Raw genomic sequence first — 15,020 nt, forward strand, 5'->3', positions numbered from 1 at the left:
ATACTACCTCACTCTAGTGACGACGTATAGAGGAGTAACTTACCAAACGTACACACAGATAGCACCACGTGTACGGAAAATAACAGTGGTACCCCGTTCTACCCAACTACCCTGTTTTACCCAACCCTACTAAATATTTTCTGATAAGCGGTTAAAATTATCACGCTATTTTTCGTAAACATGTTCACTCGCGTGACCTTTTACTGTTTGAAAAAAACGTTTAGTGAAGTTCCAGGTGATAAAATTTGTGGCCTAACGACAAAAGCAAGAGAGCTATCGGAACCGATTTACAGCAAAAATCCCTTAATTGATAGAAAGTTACGAAGAGAACATTAAAACTACCAACTTGACTCTTTGCCACCGAGCTACAACCTTCACAGTTTACGTAAAGAAAAACAGGTGCATGGCCGCCACGCGCTTGGAAGCGAAACTTCACCGATAACAACAGGAAATTTTTAGGGAACTCTAATATTTGAAACACTCGAATCATGGGTTGATTATAGCCCTTTTTTTTACTAGTGTATGTCCATGTCTTCACTGGAATGTAAGAATAGAGTAATGTTTTTTTGACAACTAAAATATGATACATAACTTTTGGATATGTCTATACAAAAAGGTGACAATTTTAATGCTAACACAGGATCCATTCTCAAAGTTGCGAGTTTACAATTGTGAATTACGAGTTGCGAAACTAAGTAAAAATATGCAAAAAGTACGTAAAAGTATGAGAAAGTATGTAACCGAATAAAAAAGTATTGGAAGTTATTTCTGCTTCCATCTGTAACCGGCTATAAAGATGTTTCAGTTCAAAACTTTTTTTTTAACCCCCGCACCATCGAGAAATATTCGTTACATACGTTACACACGTTAACCTCGTAACCTTCCCCTACCATGAGATTCTGATATTACTGTACCGCCTGTAAAAAAAAATTAACTTCAAAAAGGTCCAAGAAGGATGTGGTTTGAGGGGAAGGGGGAAATCGGATAAGCGTGCCACGCCTCTTGATGCTTGGGCGTCGTCTTGTTTGAGCTGTGTCGTCCCGAGAGCGGCCAGCCGGTGGCGCTGTGGTTGCGAAACGGCTTCCCCCTCCCCTTTTTTTCCTCATCCTCCTCCAAGCCCAACCCTAACGCGCGCCTCGGGCGAGCACTATCTATGCTGGTACCGCGGGCTCGAGTCATGCTGGCTGTCCCTCCCCTCCACCCTGCCATCGTGCTTTACCAGCTCGTGACATTTCAGAGATAACCAATCGCATGGTCGAGGAGGCGGTAAGGGGAGGGGCATGGTGGTTGCGCGCGTTCCAAGGAGAGGACAAGCGGCCCTCCTCGTCCTTCGTCGCCCAGCGGTCCCCGGCTGTGGAGGAGCTCGGGCAGTGCCTGCTGCTGGCGTGTGCTCGTGGCACCACGTGGCACCTCGTGGCACCTCGTGGCACCTCGTGGCACCTCGTGGCACCTCGTGGCCCCTAGTGGCCCCGCCTGCACGCCTGGCTTTGGACATGACTTGTTTGAAAGGTATGACAAGTGTCGAAAAATAAGTTCGTGGTTCGGAGACGCTTGGTCTGTATGATTGTTGACACTTTGGTAATCATGACTTGTGTTGAATATGGCCTCCATATAGAGTGACATTGTGTAACATGTTTTTCAGTCGGGCAGTTATTTTATATAGAGTACTTGGTCTTAGTAATGAAGATTAATAATCTCGTCGCATGTTAAAGGAAAAAGAAACAATCATTTTAATGCTAATTTTAAGTTTTGATAATTAATAACAGAGCTCACTATCCTATCTATTAATATTATTCCCTAATAAAAGTCAGGTTACTGGTAACAAATACAAGTAACATGTCTGGCTTGTTTTTTGTGAAACATTCAAAACACTATTTTACACACATGGGCTGCAAGACATTGGTGTATTTGCGTTAGTGAGGCGGTATGATAAGCGCTACGCTCGCCGGTGCTTCTAGCGCGGTATCGCCTCTAAGCGCAAATCTTGTCGTGCATAGGGCAACTATGATATTTGAACGATAAACATAACATTATATGACAGAAATATGAAGATATGAAGATAAAGGAGTAATTTAAGTCCCTTGAGTGCTTTAAGAATCTATACCGTATGTTTCATGTAAAAATATGGTTTCGAACAATGTGGAGAAAACTGAGTTCGAAAGGGATAGCCCAATTAAGTTATATTACATTTTTATTAATTACTAATATTTACATTACAAATAAATAATTGTACTTAAAATGTTTAATGAACAATCTCTTACACTTAATTATGTTTATTCGCCAGTCACTCGATGTTTGTCCAGTTCCACAGTTAGCACTCCTCACTGGAGCTAGGCTCAACAGAGGTTAACCCCTTACCTCGTGCCTGTCCTCACACACACACACACAGCCTCGCACCTCTCAGTCGCACTCTCGCGGTCCCGTCACTCCGCGTCCGCTGCTCTCGAGGGGGTCTCTCACCCTCTTCGCTGATGTCGCACTTCCCTTCACTCGCGGAACTCACCGAACTCTCGGAACTCGCTCGGAACTATCGCGAAACTCCCGCGGAGGCTAGCGTCGCTGCTCCAGTACCTGTGGCGTCCTTCTCGAACCGACGAGAGCGGCGGTGACGTGTCGTGTCATCCCGGGCCGACGCGACGCCCGAAACATCGAAAATGGCGACGCGTGTTCACGCCACTCCACGCGGCGGCCACGGTGAGCCCGGAATTCCCAGGCCGCTCAAGGTGATGATAGCCCGAGGCGGGACGATGCGCGGGGTGCCCGGGGGAAGGGGGGTAGCTACGACTCTCGTAATCAGCCCAGGCACGCATGGCATTACTTGCGCCAGTGGACGGCACGTGACGCCAGTGGTCGCCAGCCAGCTCGTAACCTGGCATCGCGGTCAGGTCTCTCGCATTTGTTACAAATTGATTTTTGACATCATAAAACTAAAAATACCTTGCTCATACCTCTTAGGGATGGAATTAAAAAGAATGGTAAAACGAAGTTGGTAATTATTGCATAATTAATATATTGTAACCATGAACCTAACTTTTGCATGATTAGCTTCGGAGCTCTAATTATGTACAGTATGAACATATTAACATTTTTTTAGTCATTTTAGGGGTGAAATTTAGTAATTACTTAGTGTCTAGTGTTTAGATAGTGAAAGTTCTTACTAACAAATCAAGTTTCTTAGAATTTTTTAAAATCATACCGAAAATAAAGGATGTACCGGCAACTTTTTTTAAACTTTATATTTCATTTCTAAATACATTCCTTAATAATAAAATTTTTCTTCATTTTTCATATTTTTTATGTAATATGTATTCATATACCTCCGAACAGGCGCGAGATCCCTCTATGCGCGGGGTTCTGCTAGGTGCAGAATCTTTCTAGGCGCGGGACTCTGCGAGGCGCGGGGCTCTTCAAGGCGCGGGGTCTTGCTAGACGCGGGGTCTGCTTGGCGCGGGGTTCTTATAAGTACTGGATCCCTCTAGGCGCGGGGTACTGCTAGGCGCTGTGTTTTGTAGGTGCGCGATCCCTCTAGGCGCGGGCTTTTTTACGTGCGTGGTTCTGCTAGGCGCGGGGTCTTGCTAGACGCGGGGTCTGCTTGGCGCGGGGTTCTTATAAGTGCTGGATCCCTCTAGGCGCGGGGTACTGCTAGGCGCTGTGTTTTGTAGGTGCGCGATCCCTCTAGGCGCGGGCTTTTTTACGTGCGTGGTTCTGCTAGGCGCGGGGTCTTGCTAGACGCGGGGTCTGCTTGGCGCGGGGTTCTTATAAGTGCTGGATCCCTCTAGGCGCGGGGTACTGCTAGGCGCTGTGTTTTGTAGGTGCGCGATCCCTCTAGGCGCGGGCTTTTTTACGTGCGTGGTTCTGCTAGGCGCGGGGTCTTGCTAGACGCGGGGTCTGCTTGGCGCGGGGTTCTTATAAGTGCTGGATCCCTCTAGGCGCGGGGTACTGCTAGGCGCTGTGTTTTGTAGGTGCGCGATCCCTCTAGGCGCGGGCTTTTTTACGTGCGTGGTTCTGCTAGGCGCGGGGTCTTGCTAGACGCGGGGTCTGCTTGGCGCGGGGTTCTTATAAGTGCTGGATCCCTCTAGGCGCGGGGTACTGCTAGGCGCTGTGTTTTGTAGGTGCGCGATCCCTCTAGGCGCGGGCTTTTTTACGTGCGTGGTTCTGCTAGGCGCGGGATTCTGCACGGGGCGGGGTTCTGTCATACGCAGGATTCCTCTAGACGCTGGATTATGCTTGGGGCGGTGTTTGCTAAGCGTGGAGTCCTGCTACGCGCTGGATCCTACCAAACGCGGGGTTCTGCTATGTTCGGGATATTGCTAGGCTCGTGGCTCTGCAAAGCGCGGGGCCCTGCTAAACGCGAGAGGGATCACGCACATAAAAAACCTACCCCTAGAGGTATCCCAAACCTAGCATAACTAGCGTGTTTTACTAGGTGCGGGATCCTACTTTGGCGCAGGATTTTGTTTTGCTAGACGCATGATCCCTCTACACGCGGGGTTATGCTAGGCGCGGTTACTGCAAGGCGCGGGTTCTGCAAGGCGCGTGTTTCTGCAAGGCGCGGGATCTTGCTATTCGCGGAGTTCTTCTAGGTGAGGGATATGCTAGGCGCGGGGTCCTAAGCTTTTGCCCGGCCCTGGACCGCTCTTGTTAGCTGCTTTAGCCACGACTAGCTTTTGTCAAATAAGGCATTCAGCCACAAATGCGCAATTTGAACGCTCGATCAATCTAGCTCATCATTAGCATGACCTTCGAAAGATTCTTGCATATGGGAGTTTGTGACTCGTAGACGAGTGTTGGACTGACATAGTTGGTTTGTTCTTTGTATTCACAGAAAACTTCGTGCAATGAGAACAAAAGAAAGAAAAAATACTACCAACAGGTATGTGTTATCCAGGGAATATTATAACTTTGAACATGAAGATAATTCCGCATTTGAAGCTAAACTGTCATTTTGTTTTGTATTTTTAAAAATTCTTTTTGATCTTTGTGTTGTTATTTTGTGTGTTGCTATTGTTTATTGGCATAGCCATGAGACAGTATATCATTCACTCTGGCAGTATACACGATCTGGCACCGGGGTGGCTGACTCTTTACGATGTGGCAGGAAATTCAGTTTAACTGAGAAAATTACAGATTATTTAAAATGCGTTAGTTATCACAGCAAAACACGAAATGAAATAGAGTATAATATAGTGAGAAATGTATGGAAACGAAAAAAAAGTGTGTGTGGGGGGGGGGAAGAGAAATTACCTAAAAATACTTAACATCAAAGTGAAATAAAATAACATGTCTGGTTGTTTTGATCGCATGTGTGTATCCGTATTTGCGTATTCAGTAGCAGTGAAGTTATATTCGTATTGCCAAGATTTTTGTTTTTATTTTTGTCTGATTTAGAACATTTTACAAGTAGGCAAATCTTTTTTCCCACACATAAAATATGCGTATTTATTAATTTGTCACATTACTGTGGCATGCACTGTTTCGAAATTGATGCGTTTAGCAACATTTTTGAGGACGCAGATTACTGATACTGTTTTATGCAATTGATAGCCAGGAAAAATGTCGATGACGTCGCATGTGAACGTCAGATGTTTAAAATCACCGGAATGATTGTTGGTAAACCGCGCCTGTTGTCTCACAGCGGCAAGTGAGTGTCCGCCTTACTTGTGTCGCGAGCGAGAGCCCCGCATGACAATGCGCTTGGAATAAATTTTAAGGCTGCGGGAGATTAAAGTCCGGGCGATATAGAAAGTCCGCTGGGACACTTTCACCTGCGCTTTCCTTTACTCTCGCGATAACTTCGCGTGATAGCAGATACACTGTCCGTTCCTAATGAGATGGCGCAACTATAGCGCCGCACAGAGGCGTCACTCTAGGGCCTGGTTTATGAACTACGCGAAACGCAATAACTAGGGACTAAAAAAAATTCGCGTATTCAGTGATCTCCAGGATGGACTCAACAGTCCTCTACTACATATTCTGGAAAATGTCACGTGTTCATTGGTTGCCTAATTGTATGACGTCTGGACCGGGTAGCCTGTGATTCAACACTTCTTCGGTTGAGCGTTTCTCATTGACCCAGAGTCCTTCATACAAACTGTGAGCCAATAGCAGAATCAGCACAAATGTATGTATTTGAATTTCATCCAATCAAGAAATGAATGCTCAACTTTTTCCGGTCCTTAGTAATGACTCAGTGCACCGCAAGTAATGTTCAACTTCCTTACAATGTCTTTTGATTTCATAATGAATATGAATAATCAAGAAGCTCAGGGTATATATTCATTTCCTACTATTTTATAATTTCAGGTTATAGGGTTGACGACGTTTTGAGACTTGCTTGTTTTATAAACGAATGTGATTTTATTTACGTTGGTTGGGTGTTGCGTTGTTGCGTAGTTGCGTTGTTGCGTAGTTCATGAACCCGGCATAAAGAACGGATCGGACGTATGTGAAATATCAAAACTATGTTTTTATTTTCTACTCGAAATCATTAACTTAAAATTTAAGAATCTCTGAATGAGCTATAGGCTTGTAGGTTTTTCACGTTAATTTTGCGAAGAACTATGGTTAAAAATTACGAAGGTATATCGGAAAATTTACGGATAATGAATTGTATAATTTAAGCATATTCTTTTAATAATCATTAGGATTATCATTAAAACCCTCGAAAACTTAAGTTCACAGAACAAGACACTCAATAGAACATTGAATTCGGAAGACGCAATTCGGCGTAGTTTCTATAACGAAGATCCGGTAATATGAGAGCACACAGACCTTTAGTGATTTGATTTGCATCCTTAGTTTAAAAAACTCGTTCATTTACCGTACTTTCAAGGTTAAAGTATTCTCTGAAGTTTCGGTTCACGTTGCAGTAGCCGTCTTAAGGTTGCACAATAATTTTCCAACCCTCAACTTGACTACAAACCACTTGCTACCACCTTTGAACTTATCTGATAAAAGTTGAAAATGCTTCTTTATGACCAATACATCCGTGCAGGATTTCCATAATCCAACGATAAATCTCATCGACCTTTTTAGTGAAACGAACTTCCTTGGTCGTTGACTTCCATTGTCTGCCTCTAATTCCTGTGCATTAGCCAATTAACCAATTTTTCAGCTACTTGAATCACTCATTAAACTACGCTGTTAAAATTGTTCACATTAATTTACGAAGGTGAATGGTTACTACATTTCTTGATGCGAATTACACGTAGTTTCCGCACCCGCCGCTATAATGCGCTGCCGAAGCAGTTACGTCACCTATCGAATCGTTCCATTTTCAGACAGAAATTTTAAACTATATATAGAAACCGCTTCAATGAAGTGAAAAAGACTTGAAAAAATACGGAACCCCATTTTTGGATCTGCTTTTAAACAAGGAATTAAATCAAAGTACTGCCCATATTGTTAAAATTTATTAAACAGTTTTTACTTTAAAGTTTAACTTTGGCTTTGTGAACTTTGGTTCGCGTCCTTCGCCACAGATGGTAGCACCGTGGTTACACATTTCCGTTGCATGCGACTTCCTTTCCATTCACGAAATTAGTACAACCAAATGCCTTATAATAAGAGCTAAGATGTCAAACATCGAAATACCATCCATTCCTTCCTTCTAAGTTAATTGTTTACCCTGCTTACAACATAACACAGAACCTTTAAGTCACTATCCGTATAATTTTCTGCGGAAAGCCATTCAACTGGAACTATGAAGATATCTTCGTTTATCTGGGCATCTTATACTTTGAAAAGTCCGCAAAAATATTGTAATTTGTAATAGTGTATAAACTTTTAGACAACAACAAACTAAAATTTCATAGTGCGCAGAAACACACTCTCGTAAACGAAAAATCGGTATCGCAATGAACATTTTGTTTTGATAAGTGGGCACACGGATATGTCACGATTAAAACTTGACGTTTCGAACGTGTTAGCTCAGTCCTTGGACGTAAAAGATACTGCAGAGGTGCTAATTAACATTCCTGAAAATGTGTCCTTCGAAGTTTTAGCTCGACATGTGTTGGCTTTGAACGAGTACTTACATTAGCGTTATCAGAAAGAGAAGTTAAAAACAGACGAGCGCGCTGCTACATCGCCTCCGCGGTACGATAAATGCGATAAAACATTACAGGCCACTATGCGATACTAGCAGGAAAACCACTAGTTGGCTGGATATCGCATGAATTCAGAATGCGTCCTACGCATGGAGACACAAGATTATAAGTGTTTGATAGCTTTTAGCTCATTGATTTATTTTATTATCAAATACAGTTAATTTTTTTCCACATTGTTAACATATGTTTTGCATAGTTTCTGTGGGATATAAACAAATCTGCCATTTGGTGTTTATTGTCATGTGTATGTAGATGAAGGGCCCTTGAAATCTACCGAATATTTTATGGTGACTGCAGTCATTTTATAGCGCTCATATAGCGCTATTAATAGTGATATTATTATTATTAGTGATAGAAAAATGTTGTGTACATTAGTAACAGGTCTGTGGATTAAAAAAAAATTGGCGAGGTAAAAACTTGCATATTATCTTTTGGTGGTCATATAACTACTTTTTTTTTAGTGACGATAAAATTAAGTTTTGACATCTTGATACAGAAAAATAAAAATTTGTGTGGTTCTGTGTTACTCAAATATAATCTAAAATACAAAATATATGATTTGTATTAGCCAAGAGCATTTAGACATCGGTGTTTCAGTTTTTTTTTTTTTTAGTAGTTTGATTCCAATACCCAATTTAACTGAATGTGTACTAGACAATGTCTATGTTCATCGTTAAACATTAGGGGCTCTCGCGTGCTAGGCGGAGTTTATATGATTATTTCATGGGGGAAAAAAACGTATAGACTGCTTATATTGGCAAACAGCAGACTGCGGACTAGTAAATCACAGCTGAAGGTTTCCCTCCAAACAAATAACTGCAATTAGGAGAAGCCGTACTCGCACTTCAGACAGCCGAAGAGCATAATAAGTTTACGAAACTTAAAGCTCGGTCTCACACACCATGTTGCTTTTGCTTCTTTTTTTTCGTTCCTCGTATTTAAGGGCTATTTATACATTTTTAACTGAATACCTCCCTTACATATGTTGTTCGGCCACAAATATTTTCAATAGGTATCCACTTGAATGTAATATCTGTTGAATAACATTTTTGGCAGAACAACAAATATAAGGGTATTGAGATAACATTTCAAAAATAGTTCTTTAATAAAAATAATGACGGGGGGAAAAAGAAAAATTCGAAATGTCGTGTGGGACCAAGTATTAAGTGAGTCTACTTTCTTTTTCGTCACTCGTGTTTAAGGGTAATGTATACCTAATGAACAGTTAAATAACCTACAAAAGTCTCTCTCTCAATCGTCGCTTGAAACTGGGTTCTGGCAAGCATTCTAGTACTTACTGGTAAAGTTGCGGACTTGATAATAATGCTCTAGTGGCAGTTAATTCCGATTTGCAGGCAATTGTACATAGTTTGTTTTCACAGAGCAGAAATTTGAGGTTTTCTCCAGAGAATGCACGAATGCATAGGCGCATTAATTTAATCTTATGATGTAATTCCGTAGCGACAATATTATTTCATTGATTTGTGTTTCAACACGCACTAGTGACTTACTTTCCATATAGTTAAGCATTCAGTTGTACGATGTGTAGATAACATATATTATTTGTTCTTCATTAGGTTGATGATGGCATACAAGAGAGCTTTTTCATGTTCTTCTGGTATGCTATGCCTCACGCAGAAAACACTCAAACACAGAGCGGATTAATCTGAAAAAGTTAATCTCGATGGAAAGAACCTTGCCTCGAGGTTTCATCATACATACTTGAGTAGTTTTTAATTTTTGTAGTGTATCAAAAACTGTCTGTTACAGAATAAAGAATTTCGGAAGCTCAAACTAATTTAATACTCTTAATTTTGTCTCTGTAACTATCAAACGTATTTTTATTTTTGACTACTCATATTACAGGACTAAGTAAAACTTTATCAAAAATAAACATCGCTTTATATTTAAAACATTTTTATAGACATATGCGATACTAGTTTTCACTTTATGCCTCGTGAAACGAAGAGAATTGACAAGAAATATGAATATACAAACACACAGGAAAGCAAGCCCAAATCCGCCGATCTCAAATGTTAAATGCATAGAAAAAAAAACAGAGAATTCTGTGGAATAAATTAGTCTGAAATAAATGATGGCACAGACGAACACAGCGTGCTTCCTAAGACAATACGCGACGTTTCGGGAACTGACATCTTTTCCGGTCATCAGGCACAAAGAGCACAGCCACAGCGTGTCTCGCCCTTAGTTTGCAGTGTGCCTTTTAACGGCCATTTACTCTCTCTTTCAATTATCGTTGTCCTTGTTTCAATACGCTCTTTTGACAGATGTACCCAAAGAGCACAAAAGTTAATACACAACTGTATAACTATTGATTAAATTTTTTTAATGCTCGTATTATTTTTTTTCGTAAGAAAATTTGGAATAAGAATTTCGTAAATACATTTTCTGGTGGTATTTAATGAAAACTATCATCTGGAAATCTTAAATTCTCATTTATAAGGAAACATAACTGAAAGACACCATCTTGGTTTCAACCATTTTTGTCATCAATTTTATTTATATAATTTAATATTAAAATTTTTGGCTCCGTTTGACGATAGTACATAATTAATGGAATGCATTGTTATTTAAAGTGACTGAATGTTACAAATAGTTTGTTCTGTAAAATAATAATTGTTGTTAAGAATATATATTTTCCCCTTCAATATGTATACAAATATAATAATACTATCAAAATACGCAATTTTTAGGTATTAGAAAAATCAACAAGTAGTAAAATTAAAGAATGATAAAACTTATAATTATCGATGGTATTCAAAATAATCATTTTTGTGCTAACAAGCTGGGTAGTATCAATATGGCGGCATTTTCTCTGTACGCCAAACTAAGCATGAGTCAGACTGCAGTGTGTATATACTTATACTAGCTGCCCGACCCGGCTTCGCACGGCTATACTAATGGAAAAAAAAATTAAGCCACGTCTCCCATTTACAGTAATGGTAAATTAAAAAAAATTCAGTGAAAATTTATTCCAATGCTGTATAATGTACCGGAGAGAAAATGAATAGCACCGATGGTTTCCCGACTCGTGCACGCAACGTACAACTGATGTACCCGTACTTCGCTACGGCAGTCTACAGGCAGATCACTCTTGCGCCGCTCATTATACATGCCCCTCCTTGTGGGTACGCCACTGCCGCGCGATGTCCGTTGCCAAGGAGACGCAGAAGGCATGAACAATGCAAAATCCTGTTCTCATGCAGACAAAGTACCCACTGTTGCCTGGTTTTAACCACCCATGGGATCTAATTTTCGGAAAATGTCATCCTGCGTAACATAAGGAACATTACTGTGAAGTTTCAAGTCTGTAAAATATATATACTTGAAAAAAAGGGCAATAAAAACAAATTAAACACAGAGAGAGGAAAAAAAAACAATAGTTTAGGTTTGCGATTTAAAGTGATAAAAAGTATTTAAATACTAATTGAACTCTTATGAGTGTACTGATTGCTTCGTTGTTAATATTACACTGGTGTTTTTTTTACTTGTATGGGAAAATTAAGAATGATAAAACATCTAGTGCGTGGCAACAATGTTAATAGGCAATATGAAATAAACTTCTAGCGCCTGCGGCATTATCAACACACACTTCGTACGTGTACTGCATGTTGTATCTAACCCCCTCCAACGCATTTGATTCTAAATTGGACTTTTAGTAAGGATCCCTAATGTTATTGATAATATAATATAGCCTATAGCCTTCCTCGATAAATTTAATATCCAACACTCAAAGAATTTCTCAAATCGAACCAGTGGTTCCTGAGATTAGCGCTTTCAAACAAACAAACAAACTCTTCAGCTTTATAATATTAGTATAGATGTAGTCTGTTGAGTTAAACTAGCGTTCGATATTTTGCATTCAAACGAATCTTACAGTCATTCCTGTTATCGACTGCTCTTAAATATGGTTCAGTCGATAGCGTATTAGCACAAGTAGTTTCATATTTGAAGTCGTCTTCTCTTTGGTTTAAAATAAGCTAAAATTTTCTTCGTAATGCTACGCACTATGCGTCCACGGCGATACTACCACAGAAAAAGAAACTGTATTTTTACAAAAGATTCCTTTGTAAACCGCAGTTGCTAAGAAATAATTTGTAATACTACAAGAAAAATATTGCAACTTTTTACACCACATGAATGTGGTTATTTTTGCACGTATGAAATATATTTTTCGAGATAATACTGAGCATTTCTTACGATAATTGGAGCATAATTATATATTTTAATAGACGTTTCATTCAAGCATAATATTTTTCAAAAGAGGAAAATATATTCAAATTTCAATAATTGGACATTATTTTGCTCTATTATGTTTATTAATGTATTTTATACTGGAAAGCTATTCAGAGAACGGTTTACAAATAAATTAAACCGTTGGCAGGACTGGGACAACACAAAGCATAAATGCCCGGGTAAGAATCCGAATTCAGTATTACTGCGAAAACTATTTTTAGTGATAATGTTGTTTTAATGTAAATGTAAAATTTTACTTCTATCAACAATTTTGTTCCATTTAAAAAACGTTAGAGTTTATGGTTGACAAAACTAATTAAGGGCACGAATTGTATAAGAAGGGCACGTCCAACAATCCTGATGACGTCACGCTCTTACTGTCCGAGCTGGGGAAATGCTGCTGGAAGCCGCAGAGCGGGGCAGGGCGACGTCCGCCACGTTTCCCGCCTGTGAGAAGTACGGGCTCGGTGGAAGGCGATTAAACTGAACCCTCGGGCACGGTAGTCTTGCCCCCACCCCTCCTCTTCCCCGGGTCCTTCAACCCTGGAATTCAATATTGTAGAGACCAGCTGTAACGAAATATTATATGCTCACCTCTTTTCAGGCAATGATAAATATTTGCGAAAAATATGCTGCTCTTGGTGGAAATCGAGTAGATTTTCAAAATTAGCCAAAGGTTAAATCCACGTTAAAATCACCAGGCTTCAGAATTACCTCCTCCCCCCCCCCCCCCACACCCCTTTTACCATCACCGTCTTGAGAACCTACAGATTTGCGCCTCTGGTTGTTAGGAGTACAATCATTACGGTATTTGTTTGTGTTCCGTGTACACTCTGATGGAGGAGCAATCGGTCGCAAGGCTATCATAATTCGACTGCAGTGAAATTGAACGTTGCACTTGATGTGTTAATTATGATTAGTGATTTGTAGGTAGCTGCAATTTGCGTTTCATTTTTTGGGTAAAGGCAAGATTTCATACCAACTTTGAGTAAACTCTCGACAGACTTATTTGCAACTGAGACGGTGGGTGATATGTGACTGTAGTAAGTGATTGGGTGAAATGTGACTAGCCAGTGAATGGAAATCATTCAAACGATTACGTACATGTTAGTGGAGTCTAGTCTAGCGCCAGCAAATGACGCCAAATTGCCGTTCTCTAGTTATTAGTGGTATGTAGAATATTCAGTATTTTACGTTTTTTTCTATCTATGTATGAAATAGAGTTCTGAACTTAATTTAAGTCTTTGATTAGTCAATACTTCTATTTGTACTTGTTGTTTGTATATTTTAGTGGTTATGTAACGTTTTGAAAATTATTTAATAACTAGCTAAAGTATTTGGCGTTGGCCGGGCTTCACGCATTGCAAAGAGGCTTATTTATGAGGATGGGGTAGTGTTTTCTAAATATCAGACTTATTTTGATCCTATGTCAATGGTCAAAATACAAAAAAAAAAAATAACATTTTTATTTAATAAATTAAAGCTTCAGGTGACAACAGGAAAAAGAAACATGAAATGATGCCCTGGCACTGAAACGGTTAAAAGTTCGGTGAGGAGCCGGGTGTGTGTTTTAAAATGAGATGTAGAGACAGTAATTTATCTCTTATTTTGAACGTCAAATGTGCAGAATTCCACCAGTCAGTACCAACATTCTGCTTAAAGCGGTAGTTTTTCGAAATTTCATGTAGTCATTTACCTTCCTGTTGTGTTGAAGGTCAAGTGTACAACATTTCATCAAGCACAAAATCAAACGTTCGATTTGTACAAAAATATCACAAACAGAAACTTTTCTTTATTCTTGTATAGATTGTGTATAGTAAATGAAAGAAGTAGCACATGGCAGTTATGAACGTACCGCGGCGGGACGCTGCCAGGAATCAGCAAGAGCTCGGGCCGGCCTCTCTGCTCTGCTGGCCGCTCGGCTGGAGTCGTCGGTGATGTCACCCTCCCCTCCCTCCCACTCCCGCCGAACCCGCGGCCGACGTGCGCTATCGGCGTGCAGCGACCGGGCGAGTCACCAGTCGCCGTCGTACCGCGGCGATCCGGTCACGCCTGGGCGATATGGTCTGTGTCGTGTTGCAGTGCCAGTGGTCCACGCATCCTTCCGACACCGTTCTATCAGCGTTGAGAACCTCGGTGCATTTTTAAGACAGAGATAAAGACTAAAAGCGTTTTTTCAGATATATATTTTTTTGCGTGGAACACCCGTTACATATTTTTGAAAGCACTTAAGGCACTTTCATACACCTTTTTCTTAGTTTTTCCGCCGTATAATGTTATGGTTTCCGCTCAAATTTCGTATTCGTCCTATGCGCGATGAGAATACTTGCGCGCCAGTTCAGAGGCGACACCGCGCTAGAAGCACCAGCGAGCGTCGCAAATATCACCCCGCCTCACTAACGCGATCACACCCTTGAATAGGCGGGCTTCTCAAAGGACCCTTGAGCCTAAAGGATATAAAGAATGTTAAGCAATTTTAATGATCATCCGAATAGTTTCAAGGATGAATCACCGAATCGTCGATGCAGTCTTTCGTGAAAGTACGAGTCACTCGCTTCCCTCCATGCATCCTTGTGGCGTTTCAGGAGTTTGTGGCGCTATATTTGAGTAAAATGTGAATATAGTCAGTTATTTAGCCAACCAATTGCTGTCTAC

The 15,020-nt window shown here is 40.7% G+C and overlaps 1 protein-coding gene across 3 annotated transcripts in view; it reads left to right on the forward strand.

The window, feature by feature from the left end:
• Positions 1-15,020, forward strand: part of LOC134546366 (zinc finger protein ush) — a 598,990-nt gene that overhangs the window by 226,995 nt on the left and 356,975 nt on the right. Inside the window, exon 1 of one of the 3 annotated variants that reach the window (XM_063389158.1) lies at positions 1,121-1,509. The exons of 1 other annotated variant lie outside the window; for it this stretch is intronic. In XM_063389158.1, coding sequence (XP_063245228.1) covers positions 1,281-1,509 — 229 coding nt within the window. In that variant the 5' untranslated portion in view covers positions 1,121-1,280. Of the gene's footprint in view, positions 1-1,120; positions 1,510-15,020 lie in introns of those variants that run through there. One more of the 3 variants, XM_063389159.1, reaches the window with a different exon arrangement.

This window comes from Bacillus rossius, chromosome 1 (assembly GCF_032445375.1).
Source record: "Bacillus rossius redtenbacheri isolate Brsri chromosome 1, Brsri_v3, whole genome shotgun sequence".
Classification (NCBI taxonomy): Eukaryota; Metazoa; Arthropoda; class Insecta; order Phasmatodea; family Bacillidae; genus Bacillus; species Bacillus rossius.